Source organism: Schistocerca piceifrons, chromosome 8 (assembly GCF_021461385.2).
Source record: "Schistocerca piceifrons isolate TAMUIC-IGC-003096 chromosome 8, iqSchPice1.1, whole genome shotgun sequence".
NCBI classification, from domain to species: domain Eukaryota; kingdom Metazoa; phylum Arthropoda; class Insecta; order Orthoptera; family Acrididae; genus Schistocerca; species Schistocerca piceifrons.
The window spans coordinates 93,912,341-93,932,326 of record NC_060145.1 but is presented as its reverse complement, the minus strand read 5'-3'; the positions used below and the strand labels follow the sequence as shown (position 1 = coordinate 93,932,326).

At 42.4% G+C, this 19,986-nt stretch overlaps 1 protein-coding gene across 1 annotated transcript in view; it reads left to right on the top strand.

Moving 5' to 3' along the window:
• Positions 1-14,106, top strand: part of LOC124711740 (calcium release-activated calcium channel protein 1-like) — a 147,533-nt gene extending 133,427 nt beyond the window's left edge. The window contains exon 4 of the mRNA XM_047241951.1: positions 11,886-14,106. Within this exon, the coding sequence (XP_047097907.1) occupies positions 11,886-12,092 (207 nt within the window). The 3' untranslated portion in view covers positions 12,093-14,106. The remainder of the gene's footprint in view (positions 1-11,885) is intronic.
• Positions 14,107-19,986: the final 5,880 nt, after the last annotated feature.

Below are 19,986 nucleotides of genomic sequence, written 5' to 3'. Positions count from 1 at the left end.
TAGTCCTTTTGTGGTTCTGATTAACAAAAGTTTCATCTAAGTAATAAATTCGAGATGTGCCAACTTCTCTGATCTCCTGCATTGTTCTCAAAAATGCAGTCCTTGCAGTTACAATATTGCTTCGTTCCATTATACCTGAACCCCATGTCTTTCAGTATCCTCAACATGGTCCATTTGCTTCTGTTAAAATTTTCAGCTGTTGGATACTCGCCTTCAGCATACATGCTGAACACTATGTGCCGCAAAACGTTTTCGCAAAATCGTCTTGCTCACCCACTTCTTTTTTGTGGTTATGTTGCTTCCCTGGTGATTTGAAACCAGCTGAGCCGCAGGCTTGGATAGACATCTTAGCTTCACTGGATATTCTCTGAATGGTCCTCAAACCAATACCACAGGCTTCAGCTGTCTGCTCCTGGTATTTGGCAATGGCATGACCCGCGCCTTGTGCTGGCGTGGATTCAGTGGAAGATTGTCTCTTAAAGTACACACGGAACACTATTCCTCTTGCTTGTTTGTGTAGCACTTGGCGTGATTGCTTACCATCACTAACACTATGAAGGCAGTCAGCACTCAGCATGGAACACAATGACTAAAATAAACAGTTAGAACTTCCAAACACAGCACAACCTGCACAGAATGAAGACAAGAATGTCACTGGCATGCAACTAGCTGTGAGTCATGTGGTACTTCTGCGCATCCAACCCTCACCCGCCTTCATAGCTGCTCTCCACTTTAAGACCTTATGAAAATCATTAAGTAAGTGAACAGTGATGATTATTAAGCTATGATGGTTTTTCAACTCAAATGCTCAAATTTTCTGCTGACTTGATAGCACTTATTTATTTAGCGTATGGCTAATACAGACATATCATGAAATTAAATTACCTATACATATGTACGTATTGACACACAAGAAACTTAAGTTTGTCTTTACAACTGAATATCCAGTCCTTCAATCCAGTGCACTGCATCTGGAGTTGCTAGCAGTCCTCTTTGGCGCCATGATAGGTTCGAATCCTGCATTCACTGACAATGTGGTGAACAGTCTGGTATGGAGCTCCGCAGTCACAAGCTGGATCAGGCAGCTTCTTCCACTTAAAGAGAGCATCCCTGCATCGGCCATGGCCGGTACGGATTCTGTTGAGAGTAGTCCAGGTCTTGCGTGGTAAGTCGAATCCACTTGGAAGTTTAGCACCTGAGAAGATGTTATGCAGGTGCACATCTGTCACTGCTTCCCACCGACCTTTCCATTCTTAAAGAGGTTTGAAATTCTTAGCAGCATCGCACAGAGTTGGATGGCGTGATTTCAGTCTCTTGCGATTTAAAAGTGGCAGGTCGCTATGCATGGGTAGGTTAGAATTCCTGGAGATCTTGTAGAATTCTCTCATAAGGGCAGTACATCTGCGTAGATCAGGAGGCATTATACCAGTTAACAGTGGAAGCCAATAAACTGGAGTAGATCTGATTTCACCTGATGATATGCACATTGTCGTATTCAGCTGGGTATCAACAAGCCTTGTATGATGACTGTTCATCCAAACAGGTGCACAATACTCAGCACTTGAGTACACCAAGCCCAGAGCTGAAGATCCCCAGGTAATTCCGCATAGCTTATGGAGGATATTGTTTCGAGTCCTCATCTTTTGAGCTGAGTTAAGAAGGTGTTGTTTGAAGCATACTGTACGATCCAGGATGACACCAAGATATGTTGGGTTCCAATTATGACGAAGAATTCTGCCTCTGAAACTTACTTCCAATTTTACGTTCGCCAGCCGGTTATTTATATGGAAGCAACGCGCTTCTGTTTTACTCACACTGGGTTGGAGTCTCCAGATTTTGAAGTAATTGTCTAATGCAGACAGGTCATTGGCTAGAATCTCTTCTGTTGTCTTCATTTCCTGGTGTTTTATGGCTAGAGCCAGGTCATCGGCATAGTAGTATTTTCTGGACGAAGTGTCAGGTAGATCAGATACATATAGGTTGAACAGTAAGGGCGAGGGAACTGATCCTTGAGGCAATCCATTGTTCAGCTTCCTTTCCTTACTTATGTTGCTTCCACTGATTACCTGGAACTTCTGATCACTTAGCATGCTGTTAATCAGTCAAGTATGATGTGGAGAAATTTGTAGATAAGGCTTTTCCTCCACACAGTGTCGAAGGCAGCAGTTAGATCAACAAATGCCACAGATGTTTTCTGCTTGTGTACAGAAATGTATCATCATATGACAATCATATGGAATAACAGAAAGGCTTGGACAAAATTTCCTCTTGGTTTAATGAATGCAGGTTTTTTTAAAAAGTGGACATGTGTAAGATAATGCCTGTAACAAAGATGAAGATCCCAATAGTACCTGACTACAAGATTGGTAGTAAACATCTTGAGCACAGAACATCACATAACTATTACTAACAAGCTATTTGAAATGGGAAGATCACATAATAAAAATATTAGGGTGGGTGAATGTAAGACTTGGATCTGTTTGAATGGTCCTAGGAAAATGCAATGCAGCTGTTAAGGAAATCACAAACAAGCTGCTAGCGTGGCCAATTCTTGAGTATTTTTTGAGCATTTGGAGTTCTTATCTGTTAGCATGACAGACACTGAACGAATTCAGAGAGGCATTGCTAAGAACATCATAGGTCAGTACAATCCATATAAAAATATGCTCATGAATCTTAAACAAAAATCCTTCAAAAAGAGCTTACCATGTTGAGTAAATTTAGAGAACCTTGTGGTGACAGCCAACATTGAACATGGAAAGACTGATTGTAACAAGAACTACTGTGAAGGACTTCATGATTATCTTTGACCCAGTCTCATTTCAGCTGTCATTGTGTGTGTTATGCCTCTTTTTGTATTGTGCTAAATTCAATAAAAGTGCTTTCTCCAAATGTTTGCTTTTGTGTAGATCATCTCCTTTCTTCATTAATTCGCCATGGGAATAGGAATTACCACACTGGTGACCATGTTTTCATGTATTCATGTAGCACGTTTATGATTTATGTCATAGTGCCAAAGCCTGCATAATGGACTGAAAACATTTTTGTGACTTGGACTCCTGCATGGGTACAGAGACAAGAGTCACACATTGTGTGTGTTATGCCTCTTTTTGTATTGTGCTAAATTCAATAAAAGTGCTTTCTCCAAATGTTTGCTTTTGTGTAGATCATCTCCTTTCTTCATTAATTCGCCATCGGAATAGGAATTACCACACTGGTGACCATGTTTTCACGTATTCATGTAGCTCGTTTATGATTTATGTCATAGTGCCAAAGCCTGCATAATGGACTGGAAACATTTTTGTGACTTGGACTCCCGCATGGGTACAGAGACAAGTGGTTTGTTTTTTTTTTTTTTTTTTTTTTTTTTTGTGACACTTTTGCCATTCAGCCTATACAAATTCCGCACTTGTTTGTAGCTACCAGCTTCCATCTGTCTGCAAATGTGAACTCTAGCCTCTCCAGGTTGCTGCCACCAAACACAGGAACCACACAAAGGCCCACATGTGCACTTCCACAGCATGCCAAAATATCTCGACTTCATTCCATGCCAAATCAAAGAAGGTGTGTCTGCCCCTTTCCCAGTGGCACCACACCAGATGTATGTACATAATGTGGGGTTACTCCCCTCTTCCACTATGACCAGACATGTACTTTCGTGCAGTCCCTGTACCACCAACATTACGGTTTGCTCATTTGTGACCACGGTCACATCATCCATGATGATGGTGGGCTCATCTGCACCAATTGCACCATGTGCCTTGTGTGGACAGTGTATCCCTACCCTCTCCATGCAGATTCGAGCAATGCACCACTTCCTTTGCGGAAAGAGAAACCCAAAATGTTATTTGTCTTGATTGATCACCTGTTGAATGTCCATGCAATTCTGAGTGGTGATCCATGCTTCATACACTCAGTTAGCCACTTACACAATGAGGCAGACTTGCTTAGTGACCTGGTGCTGAATCCACCATCATAACATAAATATGCAACAGCTCAGTGCAGCATTATCAAGTGCCTGTCATACCTTCCCGCTGAAGCAATTCACTACATTATACATGATGTGCAACTGTAGGATGGGATTCCACTTCAATTGTGCCATCATCTCCATGCCCAAGTGGTGCTCGACAAGCTGGACCCTTTGGCTGGTTAAACTGGCAGCCAGTCTTCAACTACATCTCCTGTCCCACAAGCCTGCTGTTTTAAAAGAGAAACTCCATCTTGCTGCCCAGGCCTACAGTATTATTCAGCATCACCGGCTCCTTCCCTCCAGCAGCTCTCATGTTGATTCAAAGGTTGGCAATACTCCTCCTGCCAGGTGCTTCCTCATCTAACAGGTAGAGGTCATGCCTGCAGTGCACACTTCCATCAGCTACCTACTATGCCATCTGACGTCAATCTCCGGTACTACCTGTGCCATCAGCTCCTCCTTCCCACTCTTCTCCTGTGGCTGAGCAAGTGTGCAGCACACCCTGCAGCTCGAGTAATGCACAGCAGATGCTGCATCCGGCATACCCATTATATTAATATCATGTAACTTTTGGCAACTCCAAAAAGTCTTGTCATTTGCCATGTGAGTACTCAAATTCTGGCTGTGAATCCATGTAGGTGCCATGACTCACTGCCACGCTACAGGGTGCCATTCCTCTACTCAGTTGTCCAATACACTGGCTCCACCCACTGGCAGGCTCTAAATTTTTGACTACACCGGCATTCTCAACTTCGTCATTGACACCAGGGGCCATGCCAGTATCAATCCACCGTAGTGTGCCCCTTCAAGCCTTTTCCCTGCATCATTGTTACTTCATACGGCTAACAACTCTGACATAGCTGTCTATGGCTCAACTGACCATCTCCAGCACACACCAGACCTACTGTCCGCCTGCTTAGCTGGATGGTAACTTGCTCACCTCCGATGCAAGCGGGCCCGGGTTCAATTCCCGGCCAGGTTGGAGATTTTCTCTGCTCAGGGCTGGGTGTTGTGTTGCCCTCAGGGCTGGGTGTTGTGTTGTCCTCATCATCATTTCATCCTCATCACTGGGTGCACAATCCAGCATCAACTGAAAGAAGACATGCACTTGGCGGACGAACTTTCCCGGATGGGGCCTCCCGGCCAATGATGCCATGCGCTCATTTGATTTTTTTACCAGACCTACTCTTCCTTTGGACTTTCCAGGTAGCAGACATCGACAGCCTCAACATCAAGACCAATTTTTTAAACATTTTGATCTCTTACCAATCCTCTAGTCAGCCACACTGCTTCATCACACATCGAACTCCCACATTTCACGTATCTTGCAGCCTCACACCCCTCTCCTCCCATTCACTGCAACATGCTCATCTCCACTGTCTCCAAGTGCACATGTCTGATGATGGAATTCATCAACTTGGTGGCCCAGGTCGTGACTCAACATTGTGAGATCATCAGTCATCGTTCTGACAACAGCAAACAATGCATCAGCTGATCACCGATGCCTCTGCTAACCTGGCACTTGCTCTCGGCACTATGGCCACATGACATCATCAATGCTTCACCTATTCCTGACCGATCTCCATCTTTGACTTCGCTGCAAACTCTGCAGGTCAGGGACAATCAAACTACCAGTGTTTCATATGTTCCAGCTCCACTGTCCAGTATTGTTACACATGTGCTACCCTCATTCATAGGTACTATCACTAACAGCACCTGCCATAGGCTAGTTACTACAGAGGGCTCCCCAAACCAGTGTATGGCTCACTGCCTCAATGCCATGCTAAAGTTGCAGCCCAGGACCTCTTAGATTCTGAAACTGTGCATCCTTTGGACAGTAATTTATGTCCCCTATACACCTAGTACTAAGAGAGCTGGTTCTTTCTGCTTATGTGGGGACTATTGCAAACTCAATGCTTCAACAATCCTCAACAATTATCCAATACTGTACATACAGGATTTCATGCAACAATTGTACGGTGCACAGATTTTCAGCAATACTGACTGTCACAAGGCTTATCACAAAACCCCCATCACCGTGGTGATATACCTAAAACTGTTAGTATCACCCATTCATCTTATTTGAATATTGTTACTTTTGTTCTCACTCCCTTTTATTAAACATATTTTGATCTGTTTCTCTTGAAGAACACATTTCCTGGGCCAGACCGTCTCTGCCAATGTCATTTGCCCTATATCCAATCATGTCATGTTCATCCATGATTTGCCATTAACCAAGACATTTTGCAACGTCTGACATTTCCTTGGAATGATTATTTTTTCCAGCATCATATTTCTCATACTGCATCCCTGCAATACACTCTGACAAATGCCTTGGCAAGCAAAAACACTTCTGGCACCTGCAAAGTGCTATGGTCGGATGACATGTGGCATGCTTTCAACATGCATAAAATCACACTGGCCAATGCTGTCATGCTCATTCACACCTTCACTGATGCACATGTTTCTATCACTACCAAGATGAACCAATCTTTGATCAGCACCATCCTATAAAAGCACCTTGGTGGCTCAACACAGCCCCTTTGTTTCTTCTCCAAGAATCTCTCTGCCTCACTACATAAGTGGTCTGCTTTCCATAGGAACTATATAAAAGGTGGTCCACCAATTTCGTGAAGACATAGAAAGCTGATTTGTAACTAATTACACATATCACAAACCACTATCAGATGCCATCCGTAATCATGCTAATGACTTGTCACCCCGGAGCATTCATCACATGGACCTCATTTGCCAGTACACAACTGAAGTCCATTATATCAAAGGAGCCAATAATGTTATCACAGACTACATGTCACAAGTACACACCACCGCTTTGCTTTTGGAGTTGGTTGAACTGGCATGCCCACAACAAGATGATCTGGATACCTGGATATCTGCCATTTACCACAAAATGATGCTACCACATTGGCTATTGAGCCACACCGCCTCCCTGGCTCTTCATGCCTTGCACTATGTGATACCTCTGCAGGTACTGGGTGTCCCCTCAATCTGGTCTCACTGCACTGCAGTCTTCTAAGCAATTCATGACTCGCTCATCCTGGCATTAAGGCCATTACCCGTCATGTCACCAAACTTTTCATTTGGACAGGGGTTAAGTCAGACTGCAGACTGTGATGCCTGGAAAAATGCATGCTTACTATGTCAACATAATAAAGTTGGATGCTATGTCTGACCTTCACTAGGCCAATTCAGCATCCCCAAAGGATGGTTTCAACATGGTCATAACAAATGAAACTCCCTGGCAGATTAAAACTGTGTGCGGGAATGAGACTCGAACTCGGTCCGGCACACAGTTTTAATCTGCCAGAAAGTTTCACATCAGCACACACTCCGCTGTAGAGTGAAAATTTCATTCTATGGTCATAACAACCTCATTGGTCCTTTGCCCCTTTTAGATGGCTAAAAATACATACCATATATTATCGACAGCATCAGCAGGTGGGTTGAGGCTGTCCCTCTCCCAGACACTGTGGCGGTTCCACCTGCTTTAATTTCTTCGTTTGTTGTCCTCAGTGTCGATGTACTGGCTGAAAAATGGGTTATATGGATTCCAACATTGACCACTTTAAATGATATAGCCGACCTATGCACAGTTACGCTTCACAGTACTTTAATTTCACTGTTCACAACCCCCTAATAATACACAGTTATATGGCCAGTGCACTGTTGTTTAACCTTTGATAAGCCTCATTATTAGGTAGCTTGCAAAACTCCACATACTGCTATGATAGTTTACTGTTGAACAGCTATGAGTAGTAAAACCTAACCAAAAAGTTCACAGTTCTTGAAGAATAATCAGATATGTATGGAGCAGACACTGTCACTGTTTTTACACATGGCCTAATTGTTTAACACTTGTTCCACAGTTAATTTGAAGCATTGTTGTTGTTCTAACCAGCACAGGTTACTTGTCTGAAACTCGGCCGTGGACTGACTGTCTCAGGACCAAAAATCGAGCCCTTATATACCATCACAATAATCGGTACTGAAACTACACATTGTTTGAAGTTAAATTTACAGAAATCACAATTAAAACTTAACTCATTAAATTAACTGAATATATCAAAAAATTGCGTCTTTTTAACAGTTTCTTCTACTATGAGGTTTAGGCCAAATTATTTGTTTAAATCATGAAATTAACAAACATAATTATGCAAACAATACTGTTGACAGAACTGTTATTACTTTGGAATTAATGAAGGGCTGGCTTTTGCTAACATGTTTTCAAATGGATCCAAATACATACTTTAAGAATGCTATTAGTTCATCTTCCAGATGTTTTTAATTAGTATAGAATTTATATTTCTTTATATGTCAACAATAGAATTTAATTTACAAAACAATCACCGATTTCACCCTATACTGAAAGATACTAACTAGGAATAGCCAAAATAAATTAAAAAATCAATTACATACATAAAAATAAGCACAAAATTAGAGCTGGTGTAATTTACTTTAAACTGAAGGCCAATCTTTCTCTTTTATGGAAATGCAGATTATATTCACGTATGTTAATGATAATTAGTTAAAAGTAACAAAACGCATTTAAGGAGTCAGATGACAAAACAGGAGGGGAATTAAAATTATCCCAGCTTGCTTTGTCACATCACTGCAGATACTGTCACTTGTGCATTTGTCACCTCTTGGATTGTTCACTATGGTTGCACCTCTTGTATTACTACTGATCAAGGGCAAAAGTTCATATCAGTCCTTTTCAGCAGGCTATGCGATTTGTGCAGTGCCAATAAATTTTGCACAACTGCTTACCATCCCAAAAGTAACTGGTTGGTTGGACACTGCCACCACACCCTTAAAGCAGCACTAATGTACTAATGTGTCATTCCTCTTCCTGGTCCAAGCCCCCCCCCCCTCCCCCTGGGTTCTGCTCAGAATTTGCACGGCATTTGAGGAGGACTTACAGGCTTCACTGGCCAATGTACTTTACAGCAAACCACTGATCTTGCCTACTGAATTTGCCATCAATTTTATCCTCATTTCTTTTTGGGAAGAACGAAACTCAAACTGCTTTAGGAATATGTTTCAGAAAGAGTTAAATTTTGCGCCCAAACAAAACACGCTTCACTTCAGCCTCATCCTCTCGAAGCACTAAGAAATATCATATTAGGACTGCTATGAATGTTTTGTTCCCATTATATCTTGCACCATTAATTGTCATGTCTGTATACCTGGCATGTTTTGCACATACACTCCTGGAAATGGAAAAAAGAACACATTGACACCGGTGTGTCAGACCCACCATACTTGCTCCGGACACTGCGGGAGGGCTGTACAAGCAATGATCACACGCACGGCACAGCGGACACACCAGGAACCGTGGTGTTGGCCGTCGAATGGCGCTAGCTGCGCAGCATTTGTGCACCGCCGCCGTCAGTGTCAGCCAGTTTGCCGTGGCATACGGAGCTCCATCGCAGTCTTTAACACTGGTAGCATGCCGCGACAGCGTGGACGTGAACTGTATGTGCAGTTGACGGACTTTGAGCGAGGGCGTATAGTGGGCATGCGGGAGGCCGGGTGGACGTACCGCCGAATTGCTCAACACGTGGGGCGTGAGGTCTCCACAGTACATCGATGTTGTCGCCAGTGGTCGGCGGAAGGTGCACGTGCCTGTCGACCTGGAACCGGACCGCAGCGACGCACGGATGCACTCCAAGACCGTAGGATCCTACGCAGTGCCGTAGGGGACCGCACCGCCACTTCCCAGCAAATTAGGGACACTGTTGCTCCTGGGGTATCGGCGAGGACCATTCGCAACCGTCTCCATGAAGCTGGGCTACGGTCCCGCACACCGTTAGGCTGTCTTCCGCTCACGCCCCAACATCGTGCAGCCCGCCTCCAGTGGTGTCGCGACAGGCGTGAATGGAGGGACGAATGGAGACGTGTTGTCTTCAGCGATGAGAGTCGCTTCTGCCTTGGTGCTAATGATGGTCGTATGCGTGTTTGGTGCCGTGCAGGTGAGCGCCACCATCAGGACTGCATATGACCGAGGCACACAGGGCCAACACCCGGCATCATGGTGTGGGGAGCGATCTCCTACACTGGCCGTACACCACTGGTGATCGTCGAGGGGACACTGAATAGTGCACGGTACATCCAAACCGTCATCGAACCCATCGTTCTACCATTCCTAGACCGGCAAGGGAACTTGCTGTTCCAACAGGACAATGCACGTCCGCATGTATCCCGTGCCACCCAACATGCTCTAGAAGGTGTAAGTCAACTACCCTGGCCAGCAAGATCTCCGGATCTGTCCCCCATTGAGCATGTTTGGGACTGGATGAAGCGTCGTCTCACGCGGTCTGCACATCCAGCACGAACGCTGGTCCAACTGAGGCGCCAGGTGGAAATGGCATGGCAAGCCGTTCCACAGGACTACATCCAGCATCTCTACGATCGTCTCCATGGGAGAATAGCAGCCTGCATTGCTGCAATAGGTGGATATACACTGTACTAGTGCCGACATTGTGCATGCTCTGTTGCCTGTGTCTATGTGCCTGTGGTTCTGTCAGTGTGATCATGTGATGTATCTGACCCCAGGAATGTGTCAATAAAGTTTCCCCTTCCTGGGACAATGAATTCACGGTGTTCTTATTTCAATTTGCAGGAGTGTATTAATATTAATATTAAGTTAAACATCTTTATGGTGCAGATTAAACAGCAGTCATAACTCATCTTTATTGCTACAATGCCATATTCACAGTATATCATAACATCTGCCATTTGAAAATCTTGAAATAATAAGCACTGTAATCATTGTAAATAATTATTTTTAAAAAAACTATTTTGATTTTATTGGAACAGTCGCCAATGTACATCATCAAGAGACAGAAGTTTGAACAATTTTGAAAGTATACTCATCTGTAGGATGTCTAATTCTGTCTGGATATTACTAATCTTAATGAACCAAAACACTGTTTTATATTACTTGTCATTTACTGCTCCCAATTTTACCAGACAAAGAAAAATTTTATTTTACGCACTCCTGGCAATAACTAACACAAGCTACCTTCCTTAAAAATAGCTGGAATTGGACTCTCCTTTGGCAGGCACTGCCACAGCAGTATAAATACATATAGCAATCAACTTATTTCACATTACTGTTTAGATGATACCTAACTGAAATTCTAAGTAAAAGCTCTAAATCTTTGACAATTCAAACATAGGATTCGTTAACACAACATGTAATTTCAAATCTTATGTGAGCAGAATTTATACAGAGAAACAGTTTTAGATCGAAATTTGGGGAATTATGTATTGCAAACAATTAGCACAGATTAAGTCAATATACATTTTAATTACTTGGTGCCTCTTGCTACAAACATTCTCTTTAAGTCTTTGACAAAAGGTGAAAATTTATTATAGTCAGCACTTTTGTAGATATGGGATGAATATTTTTAAGTCAGTTACAAAAAATAAAGTCTTTTGAAATCTTCCATAGATCATGATTTTATACAAAATAACAATACTATGTCATAAACAGTATTTTTGTTCAATGAGATTTCGGGATTACAGCTGGATCACGTTGACTTCTTGCCAGCCGAAATATCGTAGCAAGGAGTCAACGTGATGTGGCTGCAATCCCGAAATCTCATTGAACGTTCAGTACACTGGGAAAGCTTCAAAAATCACATCAGTATTTTTGTTAACTCTAATTACATTTGAAACCCGGCATAACATAGAAATTACACGGAAATTGTGAATGTCGGAAAGTTAACAATAATTACAGATGTAGTCATTCCCATGACCTTTGTACAGGTTGTATACTGAAGTTACAGGATCAGACTGTATACTAGTCTGTACCATTATGATATCAGATATGTTAACTATATCCTTTGGTAAGCTTGTAGGTTAACCTACCTGTGTTTAAATTTTTCAGATTGTTTTGCTGAACTGGGTGAAATTCTGGGACTACACACTAACAGCATGCTGGGCTGGTACAATTGCTATGATGCCATTCATGATAGCCTTTGTTGGTTTTTGTATCTACTTCCATCGGACATTTCTGGAACATGGTTATCAGTTTCATCAAGAACAGATTGTCGCCATCCATAAGCAGTATGAAAAAATGTTGTGTGAAGTATGAAAGGACAAAAAAGAAAGTGTTAAATTATTTATTGCTGTTATTAGTCTAACAGGACTGTTGTACTAATAATAGTGAAATCTGTAAATACTGATCAATAGCGTTAACTACTCTGTACTTAAATATGTGTAGTAACCACGTTAGTGATGGCCTCAGAAGAACATGAACAGGGATCAGGATATATCTTGCAGGTCTGAAAACACAGAGTTACTTGCAATGTAGATAAAGACTGTTTTCACACAAATATTTATTGTAATCTTTGTTTCCATCAGATGCTAATAAGTTTGTATCAACTCTAGTTTAGTGTAAGAGTAAAAAGAAATTGGCTCTCGTATAAATCATTCCGTAAGTACACTTCAGGACTATGATAAGGCACAACAATAAATTACATGGAAAAATGTTTTATGGTATGACTGCAATTACAACAAGTGGAAGGATTTACATGCTGAGAAAAGTAGGTAAAGAGCTAGCATTAGTTAATATCTCAATAAGGAACTTGAAATATTTAGCACTGGAGAGAAGCTTGTAGCAGAAGTATGGCTTAGGTTTAAAAGATTAGTTGATCATGCACTAAATAGAATAGAATAATTCTTGATGGTGGTGGGACTCTCTATGGTATACAGTTACTGTAAAGGTACTTCTAAACAAACAGAGGCTACTGTATAATATGTATAAAACAAAGCGAAGAACTATAGACAGGAAGATGCTGAATGAAATGTGTTTGGCAGTCAAGAGGGCAATGCATGAAGTCTTCAATGAGTACTGCAGCAGAATATTATTGAGAGGTCTCTCACAAAAACCAAAGAAATTCTGTCCATATGTAAAGGCCATTGCAGTACCTAAGTTGGTGGCCTGACATTCATGGATGAGACATGGACTGAAATACAGTGTAGCAAAGCAAAAGTACAAATGATGAACTTTATTTTCAAATGTTCATTTGTTAATGGATATCAGGGCCTGACGGAATCCATATTGGATTCTATACTGAACTTGTGGCTGAGTAACCCCTTTTTTAAACCATACTCTGTCTTAGATCCCTCAAACAAAATCCATGCTGGGTGGCGGGAAGACAGCACAGATCACACTTGTCTAAATGAAGGGTAGCAAGTAACCCACAAAGGACCATCCAATATGTTTAACATCAGTTTGCTGTAGAATCTTAGAATATATTTTGAGCTAAAATGTAACAAGGTATGTTGAGGGGAAGGACCTTCTCTATGCCAGTCAGCATGGATTCTGAAAATATCAATCATGTGAATCCAACTCATATTTTTCTCACATGATATCCTGAAATCCATGGATCAAGACAGTCAGGTAGATGCACAATTTTTAGATTTTTAGGTTTCTGCATGTAAATCGATAAAAGTAGAACCCTAAAAGTATCACTCTGTTGTCTGTCTGCCTGCCTGTCTGTCTGTCTCTTCGTCCAACAGTTAAGGCCCCTTTTTCTTAGGAACAGGTAGGGGTATCGAATTGAAATTTTTGTCACTTACTGAGGTCCACAGTCCCTTGATAATTTGAAACATTTAAGCATCTAAATCAATGAAATCGAAAGATATGTCCATTTATGTCACATACTTCAATACTCATAAACCCACTCATCAAAACCTAGAGGTCACTTCCCTTTCCCTTAGAATCATAAATGTAGGCAAGAAGCAAAGTGAAAAATCCAAAAATTGTTAATTTGTAATTATATCACACAAAACATAGTTTTTTGCCATTTGTTCTCTGCTTGTTTGTCTCTCTGTCTTTTCAGACTCCTTTTTCTCAGGAATGGGTAAAGGTATTGAGTTGAACTTTATGATAAGTACTAATGTCAATGGTCCCTTGGCAGGATAAATAATTTAAGCTTCTAAGTTAATGCAATCAGAAGGTACAACCATATACGTCAAATATTTTGATATTCACAAACTCACAAATCAAAACCTATAGATGAACTGTCTATATAAATATCAAGCCTGGTGGTCTAGTGATTTATTGTAATATAAGTTAAAATATTTCAGTAGTCAATACCTTATCACACTGTATTATAAATTGTAACTTCATTTAACGTTGTCAATTGCTGTAATGGCCTAAAGACAATAAAATCTTTATTATTATTATATTATTACTATTATATATAGAGAAGGGCAGTGCAAATTGTCACAGTTTTGTCTGACCTGTGGAAGAATGTCACAGAGATGGTGAAGAAACTAAACTGGCAGATGCTTGAAGATAGATGCAAACTATCCAGGGAAAACCCTATTTACAAAGTTTCAAGAACCAAATTTAAATGATGCATCTAGGAATAGACTATGTATCACCCCTGTAGGGATTGTGAGGACAAGTACAGTACCATGTTCCATATGTGAATGGAATGGGAATAAGCCCTAACAGCTGGTACAAGGGGAATTACCACTCTGCCAAGCTCCTGACAGTGGTTTTCAGGGTATGAAAGTACAGAGGTTGGTCAAAAATTTGAAAACACCATGAGAAACACATGCTTGAACATAAATGCAGATGACAGCCAAGCCTGCCAGTGGTGCTGTTGTATTTAATCATAAGTGGCACCTGTGTAATCTCAACATGTTGCAAGTGCCAGTCTTGGTCAGAATAATGTTCTGTGTAATTGTGAGTGCACATGTCAGAGCTAAGAGAATTCAAATGTGGAAAAAATTTTGATGCTCACATGGAGAGTGCTCCAGTAACTGTGGGAGATGGAGTGTTTGATGTTGCAAGAGGCACCATATCAAAGATTATACCACATACAGGAAAAGCAGAAAAAATCACACACTACGTAATAAGTCAGAGTTCATGCTGAGTGATCATGACGGACTGTCATTGAAGAGGTTTGCGATGAAAATTAAGAGGGTAACAGCTGCAAAAGTCACTGCAGAACTGGAAGTCACACTCATGAACCCTGTCAGCACCAAAACAACATGAAGGGAGATCTATAAGCAGAGAACTGCAGGGCAAGCTGGATAATGATGTTGATGTTAATGATGATAATGAGGAGGAGGAGGATTATGTGTTTAAAGGGACTAAACTACTGGGTCATCAGTCCCTCCATTTCAGGAGAGAAACACATAAAAAGGTAAAAGAGTGAAGAAAGTGGGGACTTGGCTGCTCCACCTATATAAGCAAGTCAGAGAGTTTCAAAAAGAACATGACAGTAAATACACAATAGGTAAAAGAAAATTGAGATAACCCAGGCAGCATTGTGCACAAGAGCATCTAAAAGCACAACGAGTTGAGGGGGGAAAAAAGTAACCTGTGGTCACATGGGGGGTACCTGCAGCAGGAGGCGACTCTCCTTCCTCCACAACCACCCCTAACACTGAAAGTGAGGGAGTATTATACTTAAGTGTAAAATCAGCTTTCCCTCAGGAAGTTCAATACTTTGGCAGTGGCTGTCTCATCATCCTCAAGCATCTGAGACAGTGAGGTAGGCAATCGGAGAGAGTGCCGCAGATCATCCAGCAGGGCACACTGAACAAGACTACCGCAGCTGCAATGAGGAGGGTCCTTCTGATGCAGAAGGAACTTGTGGGTGAGTCTCGTGTGGCCAATGTGTAGTCTGCCCAAAACAATGACATCTTTCTAGATGTATGCCACACCTTAGTGTACCCCTTAATCGCTCTTAACTTGTTTTGGGTCATAGTAGCCTACCATTCCAATGCCCAGAGCCTCAAAATATTGCATTGAAGTAGCAGTCATAAGTCTGAGCCTGATATTCCAATGTCAAGTTGATTCCCTGTAGTGGTGTCGAATGCCTATCTGGCTTAGTGTCCAGATGGACGTCACTGTCTTTCCAGAGCTGTAGAGGTCAACCAGTAGGTCCTGGGCGTTAGCAACTGAAAGATATTTGGGATAGCACAGGGATATGCCTTTTAAGCAACTTACGGAGTCACTACAAATCAGAAAGCTCATTATGGCAAGGGATTTGACATACCGCAAAGCCTGAGATACGGCACCAAATATCCAGTGTGTACACTGCAGGCACTCAACAGGTAGGGCTTCTGGTGTCCTATTGCATGTGCAAAAATATAACTAACCCAGCAATTGATTTTCAATCCATCTAAGTAGATGCATTAGATTAATTGTGGAGGATTGAATGAAACAGGTGTCAGAGAAGGGTAGAATCAGCATCCTTCTTGGGGCCACAAAAGATATCAATCCACATCACAGGACAGGGTACAGACCATGAGGCATGTCAAGAGGGGACCCTAGGAACACGGACTAAAGGAGGCTGTTGGAGGTCCTTCAGTAGAGTATCGAGCCAGATCCCATCTGGTCTACCCAGTTTTGGGCAGTACACAAACAGTTTGAACTGTTAGCTGTGGAACAGAGTTGAGTGACATGGGTGAGTAGGCATCTGACATTGCGACTGCATAATCAGCCAGAGGCTGTTGTTATCTAACTCACAGCTGTGGGACACTGGCTTCCATCAGGAGGCTGTCAACATGGCTCATACAGAAGGTCCCCACTGCAAACCACATGCCAATGTGGTGAACAGGTCCAGCGAGCTCAGTATGAATGGTGCTGCTACCCATATAGAACATATCCATAATCCAAGCGAGATGAAATCAGTGCATTGTAAAATCTCAGAAGAACTATGCAGTACATGCCCCACAAGGAGTTACAAGGAAAACAGAAAGCATTAACTTCTTCATGCAAGTTGCCTTGATGCAGCAGACATGTTGCAGCCAAGTTATCTTTTTGTCAAATAAAATACCTAAGAATTGAGAAGTTTCAATCGCTTCAAGTAACTGGTCACCAAAATAAATTTGTAGGAGGGGGTGCAGGGTCCAGAGTCAGTAAAAATGCACAACTTGTGTTTTTGTAGGAGAAAAGTGATAGCCATGATTCAAAGCCGAGTCATGCACTCCCCAGACAGCCCCCTGAAGTTGGTGTTCTGTGGTGTGCAGTGATGCAGAGGCATAGTGCAGGCAAATATCATTCACATATAGTGACATAGACTGTGGAGCCCACTGCATTTATGATGCCATCAATGGCCAAAGTGAACAGCATTACGCTAAGATCTGATCCCTGAGGTACCCCAGTTTCCTGTACATGTTGGTTGCTGAGAGTTGAACCTATCCAGACCTGAAAAAGTTGGAGAGACAGGAAATTCTGGATAAAAATGGGTAAACTGCCCTGGAAACCCCATTCATGCAGTGTAGACAGGGCGTGATATTGCCAGGTGGTATCATACACCTTCTGTAGGTCAAAGAACAAAGCAATCACATGTTGGCGCAATGCACAAAAGCTTTGTGCCCTGCCGATTCCACATGAACCATGTGACTCATGGTGGACAGGAAAGCCTGAAAGCCACTTTGGAGTCATGGTATATACGCTCTGGCTTCAAGGCAGTTGACTTATTTCGAATAACTTACAAGCTCACTCGTCAGAGAGATTGACCAGTAGTTAGTTAAAACATCTACATCTAAATTTATACTCTGCAAGCCACCCAACAGTGTGTGGTGGAGGGCACTTTATGTGCCACTGCATTACCTCCCTTTCCTGTTCCAGTCGCGTATGGTTCACAGGAAGAACGACTGCTGGAAAGCTTCTGTGCGCACTCGAATCTCTCTAATTTTACATTCGTGATCTCCTCGGGAGGTATAAGTAGGGGGAAGCAATAGATTTGATACCTCATCCAGAAACGCACCCTCTCGAAACCTGGAGAGCAAGCTGCACTGCGATGCAGAGCACCTCTCTTGGAGAGTCTGCCACTTGAGTTTGCTAAACATCTCCGTAATGCTGTCACACTTACCAAATAACCCTGTGATGAAACATGCTGCTCTTCTTTGGATCTTCTCTATCTCCTCTGTCAACCCGACCTGGTACGGATCCCACACTGATGAGCAATACTCAAGTATAGGTCGAACGAATGTTTTGTAAGCCACCTCCTTTGTTGATGGACTACATTTTCTAAGGACTCTTCCAATGAATCTCAACCTGGCACCCGCCTTACCAACAATTAATTTTATATGATCATTCCACTTCAAATCATTCTGTACGCATACTCCCAGAAGTAACTGCTACCAATGTTTGTTCCACTATCATATAATCATACAATAAAGGATCCTTCTTTCTATGTATTTGCAATACATTACATTTGTCTATGTTAAGGGTCAGTTGCCACTCACTGCACCAAGTGCCTATCCGCTGCAGATCTTCCTGTATTTCGCTGCAATTTTCTAATGCTGCAACTTCTCTGTATACTACAGCATCACCCGCGAAAAGCCTCATTGAACTTCCCAACACTATCTACTAGGTCATTTATATAATTTGTGAAAAGCAATGGTCCCATAACACTCCCCTGTGGCAAGCCAGAGGTTACTTTAACGTCTGTAGTTGTCTCTCCATTGAGAACAACATGCTTTATTCTGTCTGCTAAAAACTCTTCAATCCAGCCACACAGCTGGTCTGATATTCCGTAGGCTCTTACTTTGTTTATCAGGCGACAGTGCGGAACTGTATCGAACGCCTTCCAGAAGTCAAGGACAAATGGCATCTACCTGGGAGCCTGTATCTAATATTTTGTGGGTCTCATGAACAAATAAAGTGAGTTGGGTCTCACACGATCACTGTTTCCAGAATCCATGTTGATTCCTACAGAGTAGATTCTGGGTTTCCAGAAATGACATGATACGTGAGCAAAAAACATGTTCTAAAATTCTACAGCATATCGATGTCAGAGATATAGGCCTATAGTTTTGTGCATCTGCTCGACAAGCCTTCTTGGAAACTGGAACTACCTATGATCTTTTGTAATCATTTGGAGCCTTCCGTTCCTCTAGAGTCTTGCGGTACATGGCTGTTAGAAGGGGGGCAAGTTCTACTGTATGTACTGTGCCAGCTTCAAACCAAAGAGGATGCATACAGAAGTAAAGAGGTATATAGTATAAAGATAAACACAACTATGTAGGATGAAAAGATGCGTGAATGGCTAAATAGGAAAGGGAAAGAGGAGAAGACTGAAGAGAAAATGGGAGTGAGGTTGGTTAACATAGGTTCAGTTCAGGGGGATGGCGGGATGAAATGATGTGTTGGAGTGCAAGTTCCCATCTCCAAAGTTCCGAGGGACTGGTGTTCGGTGGGAGAAGCCAAATGGCATGTACGGTGTAGCAGGTTCCCAGGTCCCTAGACTTATGCTGGAGGGCATGCTCTGCTACTGGGTATTGGACATCTCCTAGGCAGACAGTTTGTCTGTGCCTGTTCATGCGCTCAGCCAGTTTAGTTGTTGTTATACCAATGCAAAAGGCTGTGTAGTGCTGGCATGTCAGCTGATAAATGACATATGTTGTTTCACATGTGGCCCTGCCTTGAATTGTGTGTGTCTACTCTCTGACACCTCAATCTACAAAGTTATTATCCACGATCCCATTCCCTCCATCGATCCCACTCCCTCCATCCAGACTGAGCTGCAGAAAATCCTAAAAATCCAAGGTCCCTCACAAGGCCTCACAATGGCTTCCATAGACCTACTCACTCCACCTGAGCCACGTACCCCTACCTTCTACCTATTACCCAAAATCCACAAAGAGAACCATCCTGGCTGTCCCATTGTGGCAAGGTTCAAAGCCCCAACAGAACGTATCTCAGCTCTGGTAGACCACCACCTCCAACCTATCACCCGCAGACTCCCATCCTACATTAAAGACACAAATCACTTCCTAGAATGCCTCAAATCCATTCCCATTCCCCTCCACCCTAAAACCTTTCTTATCACCATAGATGCTACATCTCTTTACACAAACATCCCACATACCCATGGTCTCTCTGCCCTTGAACGCTACCTCTCCCAACACCCATCCAAAGATCTTCCAAAAACCTCATTCCTTACCACACTTAACTTCATCCTCACCCATAATTACTTCACTTTTGAAGGCCAGACCTACAAGCAAATCAG